The sequence below is a fragment of the Lycorma delicatula genome, chromosome 2 (assembly GCF_047948215.1).
Source record: "Lycorma delicatula isolate Av1 chromosome 2, ASM4794821v1, whole genome shotgun sequence".
In the NCBI taxonomy this organism is placed as follows: Eukaryota; Metazoa; Arthropoda; class Insecta; order Hemiptera; family Fulgoridae; genus Lycorma; species Lycorma delicatula.
Genome location: NC_134456.1, coordinates 8,420,620 through 8,445,765, shown reverse-complemented (window position 1 = coordinate 8,445,765; position 25,146 = coordinate 8,420,620). Strand labels below are relative to the sequence as shown.

At 30.1% G+C, this 25,146-nt stretch overlaps 1 protein-coding gene across 3 annotated transcripts in view; it reads left to right on the top strand.

Annotated features, from left to right (window-relative positions):
* Window positions 1-16,762, top strand: part of LOC142320462 (breast cancer anti-estrogen resistance protein 3 homolog) — a 416,915-nt gene extending 400,153 nt beyond the window's left edge. For all 3 annotated transcript variants that reach the window (XM_075358261.1, XM_075358262.1, XM_075358263.1), the window contains 4 exons: window positions 814-2,276; window positions 6,637-6,805; window positions 9,394-9,586; window positions 12,941-16,762. In XM_075358261.1, coding sequence (XP_075214376.1) covers window positions 814-2,276; window positions 6,637-6,805; window positions 9,394-9,586; window positions 12,941-13,362 — 2,247 coding nt within the window. In that variant the 3' untranslated portion in view covers window positions 13,363-16,762. The remainder of the gene's footprint in view (window positions 1-813; window positions 2,277-6,636; window positions 6,806-9,393; window positions 9,587-12,940) is intronic.
* The last annotated feature ends 8,384 nt before the right edge of the window (window positions 16,763-25,146 follow it).

Here is a 25,146-nt window from a genome sequence, read left to right as displayed (position 1 = left end):
AGCTATTTTAAGAACCACAAAAAATAGTAGTTCTCTATATGCTTAATCTGTAGTATTTATTTCCTTGGTTTATATGACAGACTAAATTTTTGATATTCAAAGTGTTTTTCTCATTTTAAGTTTATGATTTCTTCTAAATATCACCTAGAATTTTTGTAAAATTTGAGAATTACGTTAAAAGAGTTGTGGTGAATGTTAAAAGCTATTTAAAAATAAAATACATTTTTTATTTAAGTGCAATTTTTAATCAGTACTATATTGAATATTGTTTTTAAGTATTTTTAATGAAAGAAGTGTCTTTTGAAATTTATTTTAGTCCACTGATGAATTTTTAACAGAAATTTAAGTAGGAGGCAGTGATGGCTGCCTTCTACTTATAGCATCACTTCAGATTCATTTCCTCTTTCTATTATCCTTTTTTTACTCTCTCTTTCTCTCTCCCACTATCTCTCTCCCTCTCACGCGCATTTTTTAAATTGCCTGCAGTAGTGTTGCGAAGGAAACCAAAAACAGGATGAGCATTGAAATTCAACCAGCTCTTAAGTCATTTCTGTGTAGTAAAATTTGGCAACACTAAACACCAAGTTGCTATGACAACTTTCGTTTTCATCAGTTGTGTAGAGATAGCTTTCTAACAATTACCCTTCCTCTTGAAGGTGCTTCATTCATTAATGTTACCTTATAAAGTTGTTTACTGATCTCTGTGAATTTTCAAGTAACTTTTGATTTTAGTTTAAAACCATTGGTAAATATGATAATAAACTTAAGATTGTATGAAATTTAATTCTATGATTATCTGAATTGTTTGTGCAGGTTGTGATCCAACCGGATACGGTTTATGAAAGAGTGCAATACCAGTTCGAGGACGATGCCTACGACACTGTACCTGATCTAATTACTTATTATGTAGGAAGTGGAAAACCGATCTCAACACTGTCTGGAGCCAAAATCTCCAAACCTCGAAACCGTTTGTATCCGCTCTCATTCTATGCTAGTAAATATGGTCTACAACAATCCGGCTCAGGCAGAAGTTCGCAGTCGGTGTCACCGCTCGGTTCACCTTTGGCATCTGCCGGAGGAACGCTTCGCCTTAATTCATATAACTATCGTAGTCCTGTACATTCCCCTCCCAGATCGAAAAGAGAGATTCCGCCTCGACTGCCTAGTAAAAAGCAACGAAGTCAATCTTTGACTCCATCTGAAGCGAATGGAAGAGTTGCATTATCGGCCATTCCACACAGGAATTCTGTGGATGATAGAAGTAACAGTGCTGATGGTATGATATCTTCCGATTCTACATCGGTTATGAGCAAGTCTTGCCGAGAAACTACCTCATCTAATGGGAGCAAATTTTCAACACATTCCTTACCTAGAGGAGGAGGAGGAATAGCTTCTCAAAAATCATCATCAGTGTTATGTACCAGTGGAGCGACCATTCCAAGGGGTACTAAAATAGTGAGAGTGACCAGTGACCCTGCCTTAAGCCCTTGTTTGGAGAGACGAAGGTTTGGACATTCAAACGAATCTCAGCCTGATGGCCAAGTTGACAGCGATGTCGTTCCTGACAGACCACCACCTAAACCCAGTAGATTACCGTCACTGTTACGATCCGCTTCAAAAGAAAGTTCTTTACCAGACAACGATTATCCTGTCGATGACACAAGACCGAACAGTAGAGCCGATAGCATCGCATATCCGACCGGCACATTTCAAAGAGTTGTATCATATCATGCATCTGGAAGCGACTCAGGGAATGGGTCTGGTGATTCTGTACAAAGTTCTGCAGCTGGAGACGGCTCAGAATCGACAACTCCGAGCTCTGCAGCTCCACCACATCGACCACCATCCGGTGTCGTGATTAAAAATCCTCGATATTTCCATCAGACATCATTACCATCTTCTTGCTCCTCTTCGACACTTAAAGCATTTGAATACGATTCTGCTGTTGAGGATTCAATCTTAATCGAATCAGCACCAAACATTGAACTACATAGCATGTTTGATATAGAAAACTACCAAACATTACTTCTTCCGACTCTTGAGAACAAACCATTGGATGCTACAGCTTTGCAGGGTGTCAGAGTGATGTTACAAGAAACTGGATCCAGAATATTGGCTAATCATCTCACAAGGATAGACTTAGATGTTACTATAGGAACTGATTCATTATCTAGTAGCAAGCTGTTTGAAGGAGACGTCAGATTAGGTCTCAGTTCACCCATTGAACTGCTGGCGATGCCAATTGGACATCAGTTTCGGCTTGATCTTATTGAAAGGTGAGTACTGGTGGCTTCTTTTATACCTGCTATTAAATATGTATTTGTCCATTAACACACACACAGAGAGAGAGAGAGAGAGAGAGAGAGAGAGAGAGAGAGAGAAAGACAGAAAGTGTGAGTGACTGAGCGAGAATGTTTGTAGATATGTACATAGCAGATTGTTTTTTTTTGTAAATAAATTGTTGAAATAATGATCTCTTTCTTTGTTTGAGTATTGTATGCTGAGTATCCTGGGAGTTGTTAGCCAAACTTAAGGGGATTGATTCAGGACTCAAAATAACCAAAAAGTTCATGTGTACCTGCATAACTTAGGCTCTGTCTGTCATTTAGTGTTTTTTCAATAAAAATTTGTCTTAAAAACAGATTAAGGTATTTTAATTAAATTTAGTGTATTTGTACCCAACAATATGTACAAAATAAATAACTTTAAAAATTTTATTAAAATGATGGCCATTTCAATTTTTTAGTCATTAAAAAATTTTTTAGTCATCAAATTATATTTTATTTGATAAAATGCTAAACCTTTTTTATTAAGAATAAATTGATACTTCATTTCTTTGAAATCAGTTGATAAACAAATGAGACATGGTGAAAATTATTAATGTAAGTCACAAAAATATACCCCTGTTTATTAGTAAGGCCTGATGTATAATTAATAATTGAATTATTTTTAATTTAATCAGTGAAGGAACAAAAAAGACTCAAAATTGTCAGACTGCATAATTTGTGCTTATAACCTAATTGTATGCAACAGTAAATTTGACTGTACCACTTTTTATAAGATTTTTCATCAGTACAACATAAACAGAGGTAGTGCTGCTCCTTTATGTGGATAGAATTTTCATGTGTTTTGGATCATAAACTCAACGTTCATTGGATTATTTTGTAATTGAATTGTGATAATCATACTTAACTTGGCATCACTTGAACTGTAGTATTGATAAGCTCCTTGCTTTTATCTTAGAAAGATCATTTTCTAATCCTTTCTTGATACTCATGAATAAGAACATTTTAGTAATTTAATTTTTCAGAACTTCCTTAGATTCTTCTGTTTCATGCAGACATTTTTTTCATTGATTATTTCTAATACAGATGTTAAAGGAAAAATTGACAGACATTTTTTTCCCCATATCATCTGGTGACTCAATGTTAAATATAATGCGAATCGGAAGTTAAATCTAATCCTGAATGTAATACCTAAATTACTTCTGATCAGAGAAGAAAAGGAATTTTTCTATAATCAGAGGTACCACTATCACTCAGTAATTTCTCTATAAAGTTTATCGCCATATGAAGAATTTTATTTTAAAGCAAGAAATTGTCATTCTGACTAAATCAGAACAAGATTTCAATAAAAAAAAAAAAAATATTATATCAGATCATTGTTTAAGATATTGTGAAGTATGAATAATCATGTAAACCAATATTTGAGTAAATTAAAAATGTTATTCATGGTTTTATATTCATAAATTTGAAATCTTTGTTAAAAAGGATTATCGCTTATTTTAAAAAAGTAACATTTCCCTCTATCAGATCAGATAATTGAACTGTTTTTGTGTCGCTTAAACACAGTACATCAGCTTACTGGAAAATTATGCTTCTATTACTATTTTTAATAAATTACTGAAGAATTTAAAAAAATCTTTTTGACAATTTATTTAAAGAATATAATTAAACAATTTTCTTTTGTACAATTAATATTGCTAATATTAATTGTACATCTCTGGTGATGAATTTTTTTAAAAATTCAAATTTTCTTCAATCCTTCCAGCATGTGCATACATAAATGTGTTCACAAATTCAAATAATCTTCATTAAGGTTTTTGGATTTTGTAGTTATTTGTTGTATTTATTATTTTCATTTATTTACCTTAATGTCATTTCATATGTTTGTATTTGAATTAATTAGATAAACTTTAATCACATCTAGTTTTTAATTTCATAATTAATTAAATAATCTGTGATAGTTTGACCTATCCAGGCAAAAGCTAGAGATGTTAGTTTTTTATCAGTGGAGTATCTACCATTTTCTGTTGTAATCTATAAAGTATATTACTGATTAGAATAAAAGGTTTATTAATTTATTTTAATTGCAATTATTTGTGTTATTTATACGTATAACCAACTAGATCGGTAAAGTGGTAAATTTGTTGTTTTAAATCGGCTGTTTATTTGCTGATTTTTGAAGTTGAAGGTTCTGGTTCAAATTCTAGTAAAGATAAATTATTTTTATACAGATTTGAATACTACACAGTGGATTCTGGTGCACTTTGGTAGTTAAATTTCAATTAACCACATATCTCAAAAATGGTTGGTTTGAGTCTGTACAAGACTACACCCATTTACAGTTAAATCATCCTTATTTTACTGGCTCATGAGGTTATTTATTGTTCACAAGTTGAACAGATTGCAATGTACACATTAGGAATAAACAATACAGTGTGCTCAGATATATATATACTAGCCAGTCTCTCAAGCCGGAACCTGGACCCTCAGGGTTCAGGCAAACCCTGGAGCCAACTCAGGGCATTACAGGGCCTATCCCAGGGCTGCAGAGCTTGCTTTGGTTGCCATTCCTGTCTAGCCAAAGGGCTCCACCCCTGGATCCCTGTACTGTTCATTATCCTCATGGTTGAGAGAATAATACTGATAAATAACCAAGTATTCAGGCTTTATAGAAACCTGAGAAAGAGACTAAATTACAAAAGGCAGAATAGTATTAACTATGGTAACTGAACTACAAACACTTTAATAATGAAAAGTTCACAACTTTATTTCTTTTCCATGGTCACAGAAATATAATGAAGTAAAAGGATTAATTTTTTTTCCTTAATGAATATTTTTTTCATATCACCTCCTTGGGGATGAAGAAATTAATATTTTTAATATCTTAATTTTCAAGGAAGCTAGGGTCTTAGTCAATGGCTTAAAACCTCCCCTGGGATAACATCAATCTATCCTGTACATTTGAAAGTAATTGGTCAGTTGGTTCTGGTGTGATGCGACAACAAACAAACAGGCAAACTTTATACATATACATTTTCGAATAACTGTGATCTGTTAGATTGAGACTGAACCTGATGCATGCAAAAGTTCGCCTTCAACCTACTAACAAACTTGAATTTTGAAAATCGGACAATTGTTTTTAGTGAAAGAGCACCCATTGCACCTCCCAAAACAGTGCCCCAGAGGCTCCACGTTTGTTACCAGTTGATGGTGATGATTGGTCTAGCCTCACATGAGATGCTCTCATACCTCACCACTCTTGCCTCACACGCAGTCCCCACGGGAAGCCCATTATTGTTAAACAGAGATTTTTTATTTTATTTAATATTTTTTTATTTAACGTAAATTTAATTCTATTATTTTTGTAACGTTATTCATTTGATTGATTCAAATCATTCAGTCAAATCCAGTTCATATAGTGATAGAAACTCTCAGTTCATGGTTCAGTAATTCAGTTCATTAAAGTTTGTGCTTCAATGGGGAATCTCCACTACTATTTATATAAATATATTTTTCTAAAATCTATCCTTTCGGGAATCATATTCATCTGCACTATAGAAATTGTATTAATCTGATCAACCCAGGTACAGAATTAATAAAATAAAATAAAATAGGCATAACTTTGGCTAAGCTAGTCTACATGGATTTCTACTTTATTTTTATTATTAATTTTAATTTTGACTTTTAATTTAATTTATTAATGACTTCATATTTTATATGTATGCAATTTTTAATTTTAATTTACAATTTAAAATTTTTGAATTTAATAAAAATAAAATTAGTTATACTTCTGTTTTGATTTAATTGGAAAAAGATCTTTTAACAATTTTAAATTTTAATTTTAATGTACAATTTGCAATGAAAAATTTTAATTTGAATGTGTAGTTTGCAATGAAAGACTTGAAAAATTATAGAGCAATTGATGATACAAGGTACTCGTGAAAGCACTCTTGCTTGGTTTGTGGAATAAGGTAGGTGTCATCTAATTTTATTTTATTAATACTGTACTTGGGTTGATCGGTTTAATATAATATATATATTTTTTTTTTTTTTTCAAGGTAAAAAAAAATATATAAATACTGTCTAAGTTATGCCTAAAAATATGGGTAAAATGTGGTTGCAATTAATCAAGTAGTTTTTTTCTTTACCCTGAACAAACAAAAACCCTCTTCCTCTTTATATAATAGTATAAATATATATACTCTATATTTACATATAATGAAAAGAATGTAAATATAATGTATATAAATGAATATAAAATAAAATGTGAGTGTGTGTGTCTGCATGCGCGTGCATGCCATATTAATATATTAATTTAATATAAAATTAAAGCTAGTTTTATTTTTTTAAGGACACGCTGTTTGAAATTACTGGTTGCTGTGACAATATTGACTTGTGCAACAGAAAGTGAAAGGGCTGAAACTTTAAATAAATGGATTGAAGTGGCTGTGGATACAAAGACAGCATTGGGTAACCTGTTTGGATTTAGTAGTGTCATGATGGGCCTTTGTATGCCTCAGGTATATTTATTAAATAATTATGAATTTTTTTTGGAGTAGTATTTTATTTAAATATGATTAATATTTGGTTAATTGCCAAATTTAATCTTTTTTTTTTTTTTTTTTTTTAATTGTATGAGTATTTTTTATTAAAATCTTGAGAGGTGGTGGCATCTAGTGATAACATACTTAGCCTTCAGTGATTAATAAGGAGGCTTAGCTTATCAGTGCTAAGTTTTTAAATAAGGTAATCTTTTAAATGAATACTGTCCTCCAAAACATTTATCTGCCGTGCTGGTAAACTTCACTTGTGGTAAAATTCAATTAAATAGATATCGTGAATCAAGAAAATATATTATTTTACTGTAATTTTAACCTAAATTTTACTTTCATGACAGAAAGTGGTACATTAATTTGTTGCTTTACAATACTTCAGTATTTCTTATGACTTATGTATGCATTTGGTACAAGAGGCACCAGTCAGAATCTACTTTTCTGAAAATAATGAAAATGAGTGATGTTCAGTACATGCCAGTATCTACAATAAAAATATTGAATGGGTCAAGTGTACCAATGGATTAATCTTTATTTTCACATGTTTGGAATGCTTATATGTAAAATTGTATTTATCGAGTGAAGAAGCAGTGGGAAACTATTTTGCCCTTTATATTTCTTAGCAAACTTGGTATAGAATGCTGATAAATTTTGAGAATGACTTAGCCACTATTGGGTTGAATTGAGAATTATGCTGTTTGGTTACAGGTATTACTGTTAGCAATACCTGTTGCTACAGGTATTGCTTGTATAACAATAATGCATTAATAATATTAAAAATCATTATTATTATTTTACATTTTAAGTAGCTGTTTCTATTTGTGAAACGCTTTAATTTCATATAAAATATACCATGTCTTAGAACACGGTTTGTCATGTTACTCAATGGAATCATTATGTCTACAAGATGGATACCAAATGATAATTTTTTTATATTGTACTTGGCAGAGTGATCATAGAAAATGATGACCCATGTAAAATGAAGCTCCACGAGATGATTTCCAATTATGATTTGTTTATGACATCTTCTTCCTAACAAACAAGAAATTCCTTTTTGATATACTAAGTAAGTGGATGTACACATTTCATGAAACATAAAATTTTATTTTGAGATTCACATGAACTACACGAATTTTATTTCTTTTGTGTTCTGTATATGCTGATTAATTTACTGTTGCTGGCTGAAAAAGAACACTTTCCCTCACAACTTATCCGTAACATTTTGCCATGAACACATGGTGAATAATTTGTATACTCTTATAGGACTGTTAATGAGTGCAATCTAACTAATACCTCAAGGGATTGAGTTCTTATATAAATATGAGAGAATAAACTGAAAGGAAAATAACCTACCAAAAGTTCATGAATAATACGCTCTGATCAGTTCCTCCAATGACTGTATGAGATATATTTTAGATCTTTTTTCTTTCTTTACTGCAGAAAATGATCTAGGAAAATGGAAATAAGTATAAGGAAAATGTTGGATAGTAAGATCTCCCAGATTGTTTATGAAAGAGCCAAACAATCTTATACAAAGGGATACTTTAAGACCATCTTTGTATCCGTCCTGTCCATAATTCTTTAAAAATTATGTTGGATGAAAATTGCACATTATCACTGGTTTTAAATTTTTCTCAAGTTTTTACTATAATAAATGGATTTACCTTCAGAGACTAAAAAGGTGATTAAAAGGAGGTTCAGGCTTCCTTAAGAAAACCCATTCACTGTATCTGATGTGTGAAAGTATCAAACTGAACAAAAAATTGTTCAGTTTCTTTGTTACAGGATTATTTTTGGTATTATGATCAGAAGGGAATTTTTTAATTCTATTCTTATGGTAGTCTATTAAAAGAGAATGAGATTAATACCAAATAAATAAATGTTTATGACAAACATATGCATAAGTATTTGTAGTATTTGCTTGAAAAGCAGAGCACACTCATTTTATATTGAATTTAACAAATTAAACTTTGTAATAAAATTGAAATAAAGTACAATACAGAAAATCAAAATAAATTGTAGAGTTTTTAGCCAGAATCAAAAATAATCAGTCGATATAAGCACTGTTAATATTAACATTTTTGCCAGGGACAATGTACATCACTGACTTTGAGGATGCTAATGACTGCCAAGGAGGTTTTACTTTTACGTTTATTTTAATTTTTTCAAATAGCTTTTTTTTAATTAATAATTAGTCTGAGGGAAAACTAATAAAAAATATGTTTATCAAAAACTAGTGCATAGTTAAATCTTTAGTAATGTATTATGAATAGTAGTTAAATAGTTGCAGAGAGAAATGTTGGGTTCTTAATGAAGTAAAACATGAAAGAATTAAACATCTATTGCACAATGGTTGTGAGACAAATTGGAAAAGATGTGCAACATCAGGAGTGAAGAGGACACACCATGTGTACAGTCAGCTGCAGTGGGGTGGTGATAAAAATTTGATTTATTCAGTGGTTGAAAAAATTTTTATTGTTCATTATATTTTATTTAACATTTAGAAAAAAAATTTTTCGTACTTTTCAGATTCAAAATTTTTTCTAATTTTTCAGATTCAAAGGTTAACATCAACATGGCATGTTTTACGTCAGAAGTTCACTGATGGGGCATTTAATTTTGAAGCAAAATTACGTCCTACTCTTAAAAGTATGAATGATTGTACCAATCCACAAGCACCAAATACAACTATACCTCACCTTATACCATTTATACTGTTACAGGAACGCAATTTAGATGATATAATTGGTAAGAACTGTTTATTAATGATATACTGTAATATATTTAAATATATATGTATATATATATTGTAAATGAAGTATCTCAATTGAAGTAATATATTTAAAAAAATATTACAGTATATCTATATTGTAAATGAAGTATCTCATTCTCTGAAGTATCTTTTATAATATTTCATTTTTTATTTTATTAGGAAACTAAGCAGTAAGAATCCTCTATTGTGTACATTTAATGAAAATTGCTGGAAAATATTGTATTGATGTCAAATTTTAACATATACCATTTCTGAGATTTATAATTTAAATAGATCAATTCAGAAAAATATGTAGTAATCATGGATTTATGTCTATAACCTCAAAATTTCAGATTTTTGTAATTTCAGAGATAATGGGTCTTTTAAATAAAATTTGTATTTGTCTGCAGTTATTAGATTTTTGTGGTATGATTCTTTATAACATAATAGGATAATAAATTGTCACTTATATTTTCTCTGAATTATACTCATTTTCTCTTCACAATATTGCAATAATTTGTAGCATAATAAACAGAATCATTATCATTGAAAGACTGTAAAAACATAATTAATAAAGTTGTGTTAGGATAAGGACTAAATTGACACTGCTTTTGTTTATTGGTAATCACTTGTTTTACAAAAATAAATTTTTATAAAAAAATGTTATTTAACATAATGTTATAAATTTAAACTTGATAATGTATTTTACTGCCAGAAAATAGCCTGCAATGATAAAAAATAAATATTTTGTTTGGATCAGGATAAATTTTATAAATTTAGTATTCGTATCTGATGGAGTGGTAGATATGCTACTCCATGAATATTACTAAAGGAATTTCTCAGCATTTGTTTAAATTGGTCAAGAAAATCACCGGAAACCTTGATTACCGCACAATTGAAAAATAAAAAAAGGAATCCCTAAAATCCTTGTTAATATGTAGAAATAGTTAAAAATACATGAAATAACAATAAAAAATATTTGTGAAAATTATTAAACAAACATAACAATTTTAAAGATGTTAGAAATTATTTGATTGTATACTAATACTATTTAATACATCTCTGTGACAAAGTAGTGTCTTGGCCATTTATCTGGAGGTCCCAGGTTAAAATCCTGGTCAGGCTTGGTATTTTCCATATGCTACAAAATTTGAACTTGTGTGGTGAATTAATTCATCAAGCAAAAAGAAAAAAATAATGTAGAAAACTATTTGTTTGTGAGGAGATCCAGAAAATCTTAATGTATTTAATTAGTATTATTTAAAAACTCGCCTACATTGTAAGTTTGTTTCTGTAAAATGAAATATTTTAATCTTAATTTTACATGTATTGGTGGGAAGGTCTTTTAATTGCGTGCATAATTTATTAAGATGACAACAGATACATAACATAGCTGTTCTTATTGGTTGAAGTACTGTTCTGTTTATAGAAAAATAAAATAAAGATAGAAGTGGATTTTATTTTTAATAGCGAAAAGTTACTGTTATTGACAACCATTTTTGTATTTTAAAAACATATTCTTACTTTTTGAAGGATCTCTACTATGTGTTATTTCTCCACGATCCCCAAAAAGTAAAAAAAAATATAATAAATGTTTTGTGACCCCCCCCACAACCGTAATCCGATGAAACCTAGAGTTAACTATTTAGCTGTATTTATAGCAACAGGTATGAACATGCATGTATGAAGTGAATAAACATGAACAAGTTACAGATTCCAGCTTGATGTGTACATGCTCCTGTAATTGGTCTGCTTGCATAATATTTTCTGTGAGAGCATCATGTTCAAATGTGCATATGATAAGTTTGAGTATGTCGTGTTCTCAGCAGTATAAAACAGACGTAAGGGATTGCAGAAAATAAATTTAATTTTAAGTGTGAAGCGTGCATCTGGTGTCTTTATTTAAGTTTTTAATAAATTGTGAAAAAACAAAGTGAATCATCTATATCCAGTGAATCAATTGGTAAAACAACAAGATTGTACAGTGACAGTTATTTAAATTATGGTTTTACCTCATTGGATGGAAGCCCATTGTTTGTTTTCGAGTCCTCTCCAATGAAAGAATGAAACAATCCAGATTAATTCGAAACTTGGAAACTGGACATCCGGATCATAAAAGCAAACCCTTTGGAATTTTTTGTAAGAAGATTACATACTTTGAGAAATCAACAAGTTTCTATGTTTAAATCAAGACATATTGATAAAAGTACACTTCAAACATTTTAACTCATAGCATTTAATTAGCTAGGATGTCCAAACCCCTACAATCGCAGAAAATCACATACTGTTTGCTGCAATTGATATGGTGAGTGTTTTAATAGACGTGGAAGAAGCAAAGAAACTGAAAAAAATTCTGCTTTGTAATGACACAGTATCAAGGCAAATTGGTGACATGACTGCCGATGTTTATGACCAGATAATAAAGCAAGTGAGTTCAAGTGAATTTTTTAGTATTCAGTTTGATGAATCAACAGATATGGCAAACAATTCTCAATTCTTATGTTTTGTGAGATATTAATGTGATAGTGACAGATCAATTATAGAAAACAAATTAGTAAAGTTTTGCAAATTATTATCCGATCACGCAACAGGACAGTGTCTTCTGATGTTTTTTTATGAAGCTGCTATTAAAAATTATTACATAGATTGGACAAAATGTATTGTAGTATATAATAATGGTGCAAGGGCAATAACAGGAAGGAACAGTGGATTTTTAAAAAAATTAAAAGATTGTCTTATACTAAGGGGAAATGTACACACTGCTTCTGTCACAATCTCTGTGACAGAGATGCAAGAGCATCTCGCTCTTGCCAAAAAAATTATCTGGAAAATCTCAAATAAATTTATTGGATTCCTTCATGCTTTCATTGGAGAGGACTTGAAAGTAAAAAACACACTGTGACTTTCCATCCATTGTGAAAATGGTTAATTTAATTAAACGTCAACCGGTACAGAATGGGGTGTTTGCTAAACTGATGAAATAAGTGAAAAGAAAAAATTCTTCTTTTCCATATAGAAGTCAGGTGGTTATCGTGGAAGGAAAGTGTTAACCTGGTTACTGGAATTGTGATATGAATAAAATAAAATGTTTATTATAAATGATTTTTTTTCTCATAAAATGACTTCATTACTGTTTATGTGTAAAGTTGTACGCTAATTTTGTGATCCCTCTTTCATATCACCATGACCCCCATGGTGGTGATGATCCCTCCAGGTTGAGAAACACTGCTGTATTGTGATTACTTAGAATTACTAGAATGGATAAAATACTTTTAAGTTTATTCTAATGTTAATTATGTTAATACATAAAGAAAATGTTGTAATGTATTGTGATTATATTTAAATTACAGATTTGGGAACTAATAAAAAATCTACACTGGAAAAAATTTGTCTAACATCCTGGGAAACATCAACATCTGATTTCGGCCTCACTACATTATTTTCACATTTAGAAACAGCGAGAAAATTTGGAGATTCTATTCAAACATTTCGCCGTAATGCTGAAATAGTTCTCGGTGATTCTAAAGTCGATGATCTTCTTTTAGATATGTTTTGTACTGAATTTCATTTAAAATTTTTATGGGGTAGTCGAGGTGCAACAGTATCACCAGATGAAAGGCACAGTAAATTTGAACAAGTTTTGACGGTTATGTCTGAAAAATGTGAACCGCCGACACCACATGAAATAATTAAAACTCCTTCTCCATCACCTTCACCATCACAACCTGACCCACCATCGGCATACAATCCTGCTATCGGAACGAGCGTATAATTAAAATGTATTATTTATCATTTTATGTATGATAACGTAATGTAATTTCCTCGTAAATAGACAATATTGTTTAATATAATATTGTTCACATACATATTAAATATACTCTAGTGAAATAACAGTATTACACCAAAGATAATGTTTAGTAATGGAATGTGCTAATTATATACTTGTATTATGTGTATTAAAAAAATTACAATGAAGACATCTAACTTTCACATAATATTGAAGTGCTTTGAGTTAAATTTTACATGGAAATGTATAAAAGTCTTATGTTGGTATAACAAAAAATAAATAATAAAAAAGATGTACATAGATATAAAATAAACCATTTTCAAGCTTATAGAGCTTATAAATGGTATTTTGTGATACTAATTAATATACTGCTGCCATTGTAAGGTTTAGGTGCTAATTAGTTGAATGAAATTATGGTACATGCTCATTAGTCACATACCACTTTTAATTTTGGAGTGGTCTCATGACCACATTGAAATCAGTGTGGGCCCTTGGAGTTTAAAGTCTTTTGTAACCAATTGCTTTTTTTTTTACTGGTACTTTCTTTTCAGTTTTTTTTTAAAGTGTTCATTGATAATAAACTTAAAGATTTTTGAGATTCCATAGATTTAAAGATTTGTTTCCAGCATAGGTTTCCACAAGAACTATTATTCTTTAACGGTTTACTCCATTGTCAACCCACAATTACAGTAGGATACAAACTTATTGAATGATCAAGCTTTTTATATTGACTAACAAAATTCACATGAATAGGTATTGTTCCTGTCACAGTTACACACTTAAGTCTAACACACCAATGACCATTTACAGAATGCATTTAAGAATTCACAACTTTACCACTTTTAAATTAAACATCCTGTACAAATAATATAAAATATTTACTGTATAAAGGTATAGTACTTTCTTTTTTTATTGTATGTTTGTTTAAAACAAAGAATTAAGATATATCTATCTACTCTTGGATATCTGTTTCCTGTCAGGGAAAGCCCACACATATAACCAGGTAAGCCAATAGTTTACAACAGGATTGTAGAACATTTTGGATAAAATTGTATAAATTTAATTGAAATTAAACTAATTTAAAATTAACTTTGTTTGTTGAAGCTACATTATTATTTATTATATTGTTTCTCAAATTGTTTTCCTCTTATACAACACATTTTTGTAGACAATCTGGAACCTTTTTTCCCCCCTTTTTTGCACAGTAGTGAATTGTAATCAGTATATCTTCCTTCAAAAGTATTTTCAGTAGTAAACTAAAAAAAAAAGGAAGTCCTTCATTGATTATGGTATTGTAGTGTAGATTATATCTTTAACTACACCTCCAGAAATAAAAATCCATGGGTATAAGCTCTGGTGATCTAGGTGAAATTTCTATTGCCCATCACCTTCCAATAACTTTGTGATCAAACAACTTATTAATTCAGTCTCATACAATCTTATGTAGTGTGACGGAGCTCCGTTATGTTGAAATTTCTGTAGTTCATCTGTAGTTTTAGAATGACAAGTAACAAACATTTTTATGTACCATCTCTCCAATGATAATACCATTAAAAAACTTTAATGTGGAAAAGTAATAGGAATGGACTCATTATGCCATTTTAGTTTAGAAAACAACTCAATGGCACTTCTCTTATCTCATTGATATTATTCTTATTTCATTTATGATATTATTTTATCTCATGTAACATTATCTCACAAAAATGTCTTCTATTGTGTTTATCTTCTAATAATATGATATAAACATGTATTGTATGAAACTTGATGTAAAATTCTCTGAACAGCAGTCCTTAAAACATTCTATTCAAGAGATAGCTTATGGGTTTGGATAGCCATATTTAGGGCTTTGGATAACCATTTGTAAAATTTTAAGTTTAGTTTAACGATGGCCACCTGACCCAGGACAGTCTGCTGCAGATATTTTTCTCAAAACATTTTTGTAAATTGCAGACTGCCTTCCATATTGATGGAACAGTGCTGAAATAATTATTTCACTCATCACTTATTAAACTGTAATAACCTTTGTACCAGGTTTTTACAGCAAAAATCCTTTCTTATTTGGTAAACAGTGTTTACAAAACATGAGTTAATAATATCTAATTAATATAATAATAGCTAAATCCAACATATGTTTGATTGAATAGAAATTCACTATAGTTTTTGCATCAGTAACTATCAGATGAAATTTAAAAACTGTGAAATAATTACCAACATGATTATCTTAAAGTTTTCAATGCATAGTGACTTTTGGCCCTTTCAGAATATACATATATCTTTTTAAATACACAGTTGTATTATTTTTACTTGAAAGTACAGGCCTGCTAATAAGTAGTAATAACTAGTAAGTAATTTAATGTACAGGCCTTATCATTATTAACTACACTAATAGAATTTCAACTGTTAGCCCTATCACTTCTTTTCTTTTTTCTTTTGCCCAGCTTTCTTAGTCTTTTTATCGCATTTTACATCCGGAAGCAATACTGTGTAAAGAGTTTATCATCTTTGATTAGTTATTAATTTTTTTGAAATCACTTTAAAAAAACATAAAATTGTTATTGTTTTGTATAGTTTTCAATTAACCGATTATTAACAACATTAGTAATTTTTGTCAGACACAAACATTTATGTTACAACTTTGTATGACTCAGTAATTTATTTGTAATGTAAAATTAACAATTTTCTTTTGGATGTGATAGGTGAATTGAAAAATCAGGCTTATTGCAATACACCCGGTTAATTGGAAAATGAAATATAATATATTTGCATTATTGTTTATAATTATAAATACAAATTTAATATAACCAAACTTAACTTATGCTGGCTTTGCTCGCTAACCTTGACTAGCGAGTGTAGGTTAAGTCAAGGTTAGTTAAGTCATTTGCACTTAGCCAGTAATTTTCCAATTACCTGGAGGTTTTGTAATCCTGATTTTTCAATTCATCTACAACAGTTATATATAGTTTGTCTTTGGGAACTAAAGAACTTTCATTGCCCAAATTTAAACAACTATTATACCAGAAAGGACTAGCTTGACTTCATCTTTATTTTCATTTATAATTAGGTCAAAAAATAATGGCCAACTGTACTACAGTTGTTGATTTTGAAGAACATTAATATTATTAAATATTTTCATTTATAAGTTACTAGAAATTAATTAGTTATAATTAACTAACTGATTGTTAGATTAAAGTGGTATTGATTTAATGAACAACTACCATTTCTCCTACCCATATGTATGTTAAAAGTAAATTATAAGACTTAAAAATTAATATCCTGTCCTGTATAAATACAGTTGCCTGACAAAATTTGTTATAAAAAATGATGTTTTATTTTATTTTAAATCAACTTTTAATTTATAAATATTATTAAAAACGTTTCATCAGCCTAATGTTTTAATTTAATTTACTGGCCTAAAATTATAATTAACTACATTAATAGAATTTCAAACTGTTAGTCCTACCAACTTCTCTTTTTTTTGCTCAATCTATTAATCTACTTTTTATATTAGTAATGAGTTAGCACTTAGAAAATGCATAAATTAAAATGTTAATGTAAAATTAGTTGTCAATTAAATATTTTACTGTAGTTAATTTTTTAAAAATAATTTGTTAAAAGTTAACAGGACTGCTAAAAAACTAGTTAAAATGTGGTTAACAAAATTTTAATTTGTATGAGAATTTCACCAAATTTTTAAAATTTAATTTAAAGATTTTATTGCAATACATTTCTTTTTTCATATTTTAATTACTTGGCTGTCTCCAAAAATTTAATTTATAATTTTTAGAGTGGGTAACTTTCTATTACTGCAATTCTTATATGAATATATAAATTCTTTGTTAAAGAACTTTTATAGTAAATATTAAACTGGGTTTAAATTATGTCCTGATATTTATAATATATTTGTTTATATATATAAATATATTGTGAATTATTGTAATAATAGAAAATTCATCCATTTCTTTTTTTAATTATTATGTACAGACCAGGAAAAATGTTATAAAATTAAAAATATTTGTAAAATAATAGTTAGAAGAGATTTATTTCCTTTTTATGTTTGACAATTTATCAATTTTTTATTTATTGTCATTAATTTGTAATTTCAACAATCTGAACATGATGCTTTGTAAATAAAAATACAGGCCGCTGCCTGATTATAGAATATATCTAGTTTGGGCAATTGATTATTGTTTCTGTATTTACTTAAACAAGACAAAAAAAATTCAATGTTCTGTAGTATAGAAACAGAAAATGAACGATTTAACGGTATTGATTAATATTTAATTTTAAGAGAAATTTTTCAATCATTCCATTAAAAACAAAGTTCAAGTGAGTTTAACAATAAATGACATTGAGAGATATGTAATACATAGTTTATTTTGATGAAGGAATAAAAAAGGGTAAAAGTTAAATCTTATCTTTTTTTTTGTTAAAATCTAGATCTCAGTATTTTTTTTTGTAACAATAACAGAAAAAAATTGATGTGCAAAATCCTAATATGTTGGCTTAGCCAAAATAATGATATAATCATTGTAATACTTAGTAGTTCAGAATGTTATTTATTTATGATATTTATTGTTCATAGATTTTCTTATGTAGTGGGAGATATTTGATGTGAAATGACAGGGACAGTTATCTTTTTTAAGCTTTCATGTTATGCAAATCTATGGAGGTAGGTTTTTAAATACAAAGAAATTTATAATTTGTTGGGTAGATAACATAATCAAATAAAAATCATATAGATTGCAAATTATCAAAAAAAAAAATTGTTTGCTCACAAGAAGACGGAGAGCATAAAATACGTATTGTTTAAAAGAATATAAAATGTTTTTTTCTTTTAATTTTCCTTGTTTTTACTTTCTTGTAAATATTATCAAAATATACAGTAAAATATATTTAAAAGACTGAGAGGAATGACAGTTTAAGTTTATTCATGTAATGCTCTTTTGAAAACATTTTGCATTGAACCATGCATTGAAATTTTTTAAGTTCTTACAGATAATACTGATAAGAGTTGGTAGTACTTGTGAATGAATCTTTATTATTCTTTTAATGTTTTGATGACTGGTAAAGTTATTAGCATATAGACAAAAAAGCTATGAAGTAAATCAGCTTCAGTTTCAGAAATTTTTGTCTAAAAGTGGTGTAATGTGGTGATGATCACACAAAGTATAAAAAATATTGTAGAACAATAATTCAGTGCCCTCTACAATAACTCATTTAATTTCTACATTAAATCGTTACACATTACTGCAATAATCAAAGAGAGAATGAGAGACAGAATATATTAACACAAATAAATTATGCCATGAATAAATTGTCTTTTCTTGTTAAGCAATTCAAGAAAAATACATATTTAACATTTGTTAAATTTAGTTACACAGCATTTTATCCCTCTGGTTTAGTTTTTTGAGTTTTACAGTAGATTTTTCTTTAAGTATAAATTTTCTTCGTCCTCCTTAAGTAATTTACATGTGGTATTGTGTTTGATTTCGCCTTCATTTCAGACTTCTGGATTTTTCCTTTCTTGCTCCATTCTTCTTCCTTCTAATTTGACATACCATATCTTCATTATTTCCACGAATTTATACTTGCTGTTTAGTCATTCTTTGGAATTCTTTTTTTTCTTTAATATATGTGATCTCCTAGATGGGTTAAAAACAGCTGAATATTTAACCTAATATCTATCTATTCATTTATCCTATTGCTATCCTTTCCTACATTTACTCCTATATATATTTCCTATGATATATAAAGACCTACTTTATCCTAACTCTAATCAGGGACCCTGATTCGGAAATCTTCCTTTAAATCTAACATCTGTGAACTGTGCCCCTACACGCCCTCAGACAATCTTCTTTGTAATCTAATATTTTCTTTTTTAACTAAAATTAATTTTATATATCTACTAAACCTAATACTACAAATATCTTCTAATCTAAATCTTACATTAATCTCACATTACATTAACTGACACATGAAGAGCCTTTTCTTTTCAAATGCTTTGCATACAAGGAGCACATGTTCCACTGTTTTCTCTAATTCACAGCTCATATAGTTTGAATTCATCACCAATCCAGGCCCATTAAGCTTACTGTTGAAATTTCCATCTCTAGTTTATGCCTACAGGACTATCTCCCACCTCAAGATAGTCCTGTAACCTCTTACTACAGTTAACAGTATCATCCCATTGAGTGTGCAACACTCAGTGGGATTTTCCTGAAGTGCAACACATCTTGTCCTGTGCACCCTTATTGATGCCCCACACAACATTATTCCTCCCACCAAGCCTTTATACAAAATTCTTAGCTTTGGAAAATCAAGGCCCCCACTTGTAATTGACAACTTGTCTTACCCTGTTAATGCATCGAATGTTCTTCCTCCAATATGTGTCACATGCTTCTTGTATTACTGTCGTTCATCCATTTCAATTTTTAAGTGCTTCTAGGTTTTGTTATACTTTATATTCCTCCTCCCATTCTTACTCAATAGCTACCTCTGCAGGAATCATCAATCCTTTAGCATCTTCATCATTTTTTCAGCACTGAAGGCCATTTTGTGCTGCACACTCCATTTCCTTAATATCGCCACTGCTGTACTGGCTCTTCTTCTGTTTCCTTGAATTTGATTCTGCAGTGAGCTGGGCATCACCTATGTAGACCCTTAGTTTACACCCTTCTGGCAACTGTAGCTACAGGAAAGTGTCGAACTCCAAGATCCACACTAATGGCCTCATGACACTTCCTTGTGGATATCCTGTGCTCAACTGTTTCTTCCATTTTGTAGATCCATGCCCCAGTAATACCTCTCATTCCTTGAAGGAGCTCCTTAGGAATTTTTATTCTTCCCATTTCACTCCTTGTCTTCCAAATTTGTACAACACTGATGGCCACCACATTTGGTCGAACACTCCTGAGATATAAAGGAATATACATAACATGTTATGTGTGCATATCCTGTGTTGTCCTCGGTACCTCTGCCTGGCTATTGGAGAGAAGTCCATTTTTACTCGCCCTGTTATATATCCTGTGAAACAGGACTTAGAATTTTCCTAACACTGGTAACAATGTTACAGGCCGATATGATTTTGGTGAGATCAGATCTTTCCCCTGTCCCTTATATAAGATCTTGATTATTCCAAATTTCCAACATGCTGGACCAGCATTACATCGATATTGGTGCCCTCAAAATGCCTTCACTCATCAATGTTACAATGATGTGGGACGTTCTCCTTCCTGATTGCAAATTTATGGGTGGTATTGTCCAATCAGTACTTCTAATTTCTTGTCTCACCCCTTGCAGTTCATGGATAATACTTTCCTAGCTGTTAAGATGTTTGTTGATAAGGTGTCCGAATTGAAAGTATGAAGATATTAGCACTACACCTTGTCACTGTTTATTGTTACAGCCACATGGTGTGAACTCATAAGCTGCCTTTAGAATAGTGCATCTATTCCTTTCTGCATACCAATCACAGCCATAACTTCTTCCCCTATGTGAAAGCATTTCCACTCTCCATCTAATCCTGGCAGTCTTCCTTCTTCTACATAGGGGTGTCATATGGGGACCACATCAGCATTATAACTACTGATAATGGCTCTACCTGTGCTATGTAGACTCTCTGGACAATCCTGTAGATTTACCTGGACAATCCGATACATCTATTTGGGCTATGAGATTCTCTCCACCCTCAACAGCACAGGACAAGTAGGATCCTTACTATTGTGGTCAGCTTTTATCCTTAACTTTTTGCAATTTGTGCAGATTGGCGGTTTTGATTTGAACACTGAACACTTTTATGTCTCTTCTCGTAACAGCAGTATACAATTTCAAATTGTTAACAGAATTTGGCACTTGTAACACCTTGTAATCCTTATAAAGTGCTTGATTTTACATGCTTGGTTCTCAATGAATATCTTCCTTGATTCAAGGTACTTGTCTCTTAGTTCTTTTTTAACTTTGATCACATAGTGTACAAATTCCCTGTCCTTCTTCCCAGTCTTAAAGGGCCACTTTCACAAATTTGCTGAACTTTTCTTTTTTCTACTTAGTGTTCTGTATCTCTATTGCCACCAACACTTTAATCTCCCCCAAACCTCTTGGAATATCAAACACAATCATCTGCAGCCACAGTTGTTTTTCATTCTTGGACTTTACCGTGAGTCCATAGAGTGATTTCCCTTGATTTTCCTCTCAGTATCAGAATCCTAGGTGACTATTTTTATTCTTGGATTTTCCTGCATACTGATTATCTTCAATTCCTCTTCTGTGGTTTCAGTTTTCCATCTATCTCTGCCTCAAATGCCTTTAATGAAATATTTCATCCGGCTTTTCAACTAGTATGACCTTCAAAGTTTTCTTCAACCTGTAGCTTCATCCTTAAAGGCCTTAACCACAAACCCACAATATCTTTCTGCACATCTTATGACAAAGTCATTCAGGAATCTTAACTTCCTGACCTGAACCTGAATCCATGTCGGGCTATTGGGTTCATATTTTTACCAGTGCCCATTCTGTCCTCCATTTTGGCAACAATGGAGCTAAACATTCCAGCTACTTCCTTAAGAGTTTGTCCTTCAACAAGTTCTTCCTTGGCCATCCTCTCTTCTATTTGTTTGAGTTTGGTAGCCTCAGTCTTCTTCGCCAATAATGGAGCCATGACAGTTCCCTTAGAAGATTCCTGGCATCTGTATCTGCATCACCACTTTTGGGATAAGGGGGATCTTCTTGGGTCTCTACTATCCTCCTCATACTTGACCTCAGATGACTGAACATCTGTTTTAAGCCTGTCTGATTTGGACATTCTCCCTCATTTCCTCTTCTCCCTCTCATTGGGAAAGGTTTTTTCCTCTCCCTACTGCCAGAGGCTTCTGACATCTTCTGTATTGCAGTATTTCCTGACCTTCCTTTATTCTTGTTTTTAATAATAGCACCCTCAGTTTTTCCTCTTCTTTCTTTTATATCTTTAAAATATCTTTTTCCTCAATTTTGAGGTACTCTCTTGTTCTTTTCTCTCTTTCCTTACCAGGAATCTTCATTCTCTTCTTTTAACTCTTCTGCCTCTGATGAGGAGGCAGAGAAGTGTGTATCATATATATTATTCAATTAAGTATTAAGTGTTTTCTAATCTTTTTAAGATTGGTTCGATTAAAAAAAACAGTGGCACCAGTAACTTTTCAGAAGAACTATTTTGATATAATTTGAAAGTAAAATATTAAAACTATAAATCATTTATTTATTCAGGAGAAAAGATCAAATTTTAAATAAAGCTATCCATAAAGGAACTCAAAATAGAAAATTCCTAACCTTAAATCAAAATCATTTATTTATTCAGGAGAAAACATTTTCATGTTATAAGAAAATGATAACATTATCTTAATACTCAGATACTGAATATTATTTTGTACCAACTGATATTTCACATTAAATGTTTTCCAATGTATATTTAATACATTTATTTAACAGATATATATATATACATATATACCTTTATACTTGAATATAGGTATAGAAAGCAGTTCATCATATTATATAATCTTTTTATTAATCTGATTTAATCAATTTTGAAATGAAAATTTAAAATGTTAAAAGTAAGAAGGAAAAAGTAATGATGTAGTTAATATGCTGTAAGTATGTAATTTTTTATTATAAAATAAATATATTTTATTTATAATATAATATTATAAGGTATACTATATATTATTTATATTCATGATTTTATGTAAATATGATTTATGATTTATTTGTGTAAAACATTTTATGATTTTATATTTTGTTAAATACTGGCAATTAATTTTTAATTGCTGTAACATTAATTAATTTTTATTGTTTAGAAGTAATTTAATCATATGATTATTTTTAATTTTACATTATTTCCTATAACTTGAGGCTGTGATTTTTTAATATACCATAATAATGTAACAATGATGTATTTATGCTGTAGCATATTTAAATATTATAATTATTAATTGTCTGTATATTTAAGTGTAGTTTTTTAAATTTATTTTAAAATATTACTTGAAAATATTGTTTATTATAATGTATGTACCTTGATATTTATACATATAAACATACATTTATGCTTTTATAACATTCCGTTTTTATACATAAGTAATAAGCCAACTTTAATATATTTGTCAAGTGAAGAAAGTGGTTGTTTATAAATGAAACTAGATCTATTTAGCTAGTTCATATGATTAAAGTACTCCTGTAACTGTGGGGTATATGTTTCAAGTAATGAACCCTATCTATGATAAACTTTTAATAATTCCTGCATAATTTTCTATTAATTACTAAAATTTTAAAATTGTTTACAGAATTAGTTTTAATAATTATAAAATGCAGCATAATAAGTAATTTGAGCAAATGAAACTTGCAAGGCAGGCATTAAATCTGGACCGTATGGAGGCTATTCCCTCACCTTCCCCTTGAATTGTTTCAAAAGGATGTCCTTGAGTTACATTGCCATGCATAAGTTTTTATCAGGTTTTTCTGGCCATTGTCTTTAATTTCCCTTCAATATATTACAATAATCTGTTGTATTATTCATATTACTTTTGAGCATGAATTTAGTATGCATAATACCTTGATCATTGAAGAAAAATATCAGCAAAACTTCTCTTACAGAGAAAGAATCATTTGACACTTTTTTGAACTGGGTAAGTGAAAATGTTTCAACTCAGTTGAACTTCATTTTATTTCTGGTGAGAAGTGACAGAACTAATACATCTCCAGTCACAATACTGTCAAAAAACAAGAAAATTTGTTGAAAACACTGCCTCCTTTCATAGATCTAAAAATAACAAAGAGCACAGCATTTTAATACATAAGATGCTCACAAATGATGTATTCAATTCCTTTGCAATCATATTACAGTGATTACATGATAAGTATTGTTATTGATTTCTAGAAATATTGATAATCAATGAAATCCATCCTCCTGTCAGTCGTTAACAACTTGACTATCATGAGAACCCATATGGAGTCTCATTTAGTGTTAGTGACAGGTCACATGAAAAACTAATTGTTTCCAAATGGCCACTCTATGTTTTCAGTAAATACTAACTCAATACTTACGTAGTTGTTTTTATTATCTTAAGAAAGCATATTAATTTATTTTGTTTTTACCCTAGGATTTGAAATCCTAAGTGGGATCTCATGGCCTGCCAGTGGTGCATATTTTCTTTACTGTATTAGTTTAATATAATAGAAGTTTATCATATAAAAATAGGATATAAATTGCAGAAGACATCTTTTTGGTTAATTAAACTTAATGATATGGTTTCTTACTTAAAAATGGTTACAGTTTACCTGTTGCTATAGGATTCTTGCTGTTGGTTGCTGCATGGTTGAGTTTTATTTATGTTTGCATTGATTTGTAGTAGATGACATATGAAATTGCTGAATCTTTACAGATAGATAAATACTTGTATGTACTTCAATTACTTCAAAAATGTAAAAAGAAAATTACGATATGTGAAAAGTATAAAATGCATTGATATAGACTATTAATAATAATTACTGCAAAGTAATAAATAAAACTGAAAGAAAAATGTTTATTTTTTAATTTACGCTCCGTAAAAAGAAATGGTTTTGACTGTAGAAGACTGAACATTCTAAGCATTTAGTATGCCTTCGTGGAATGTCACTGAGAATACTTTTTTCCAAATTTGTTGTGACATGTTATGATGCTACTTTTTTAGCTTTTTATTAATAGATAATAAAAACTAAAATTTAAGCATCAAAAACCTGATATCTAGTTCCTAAAAATTA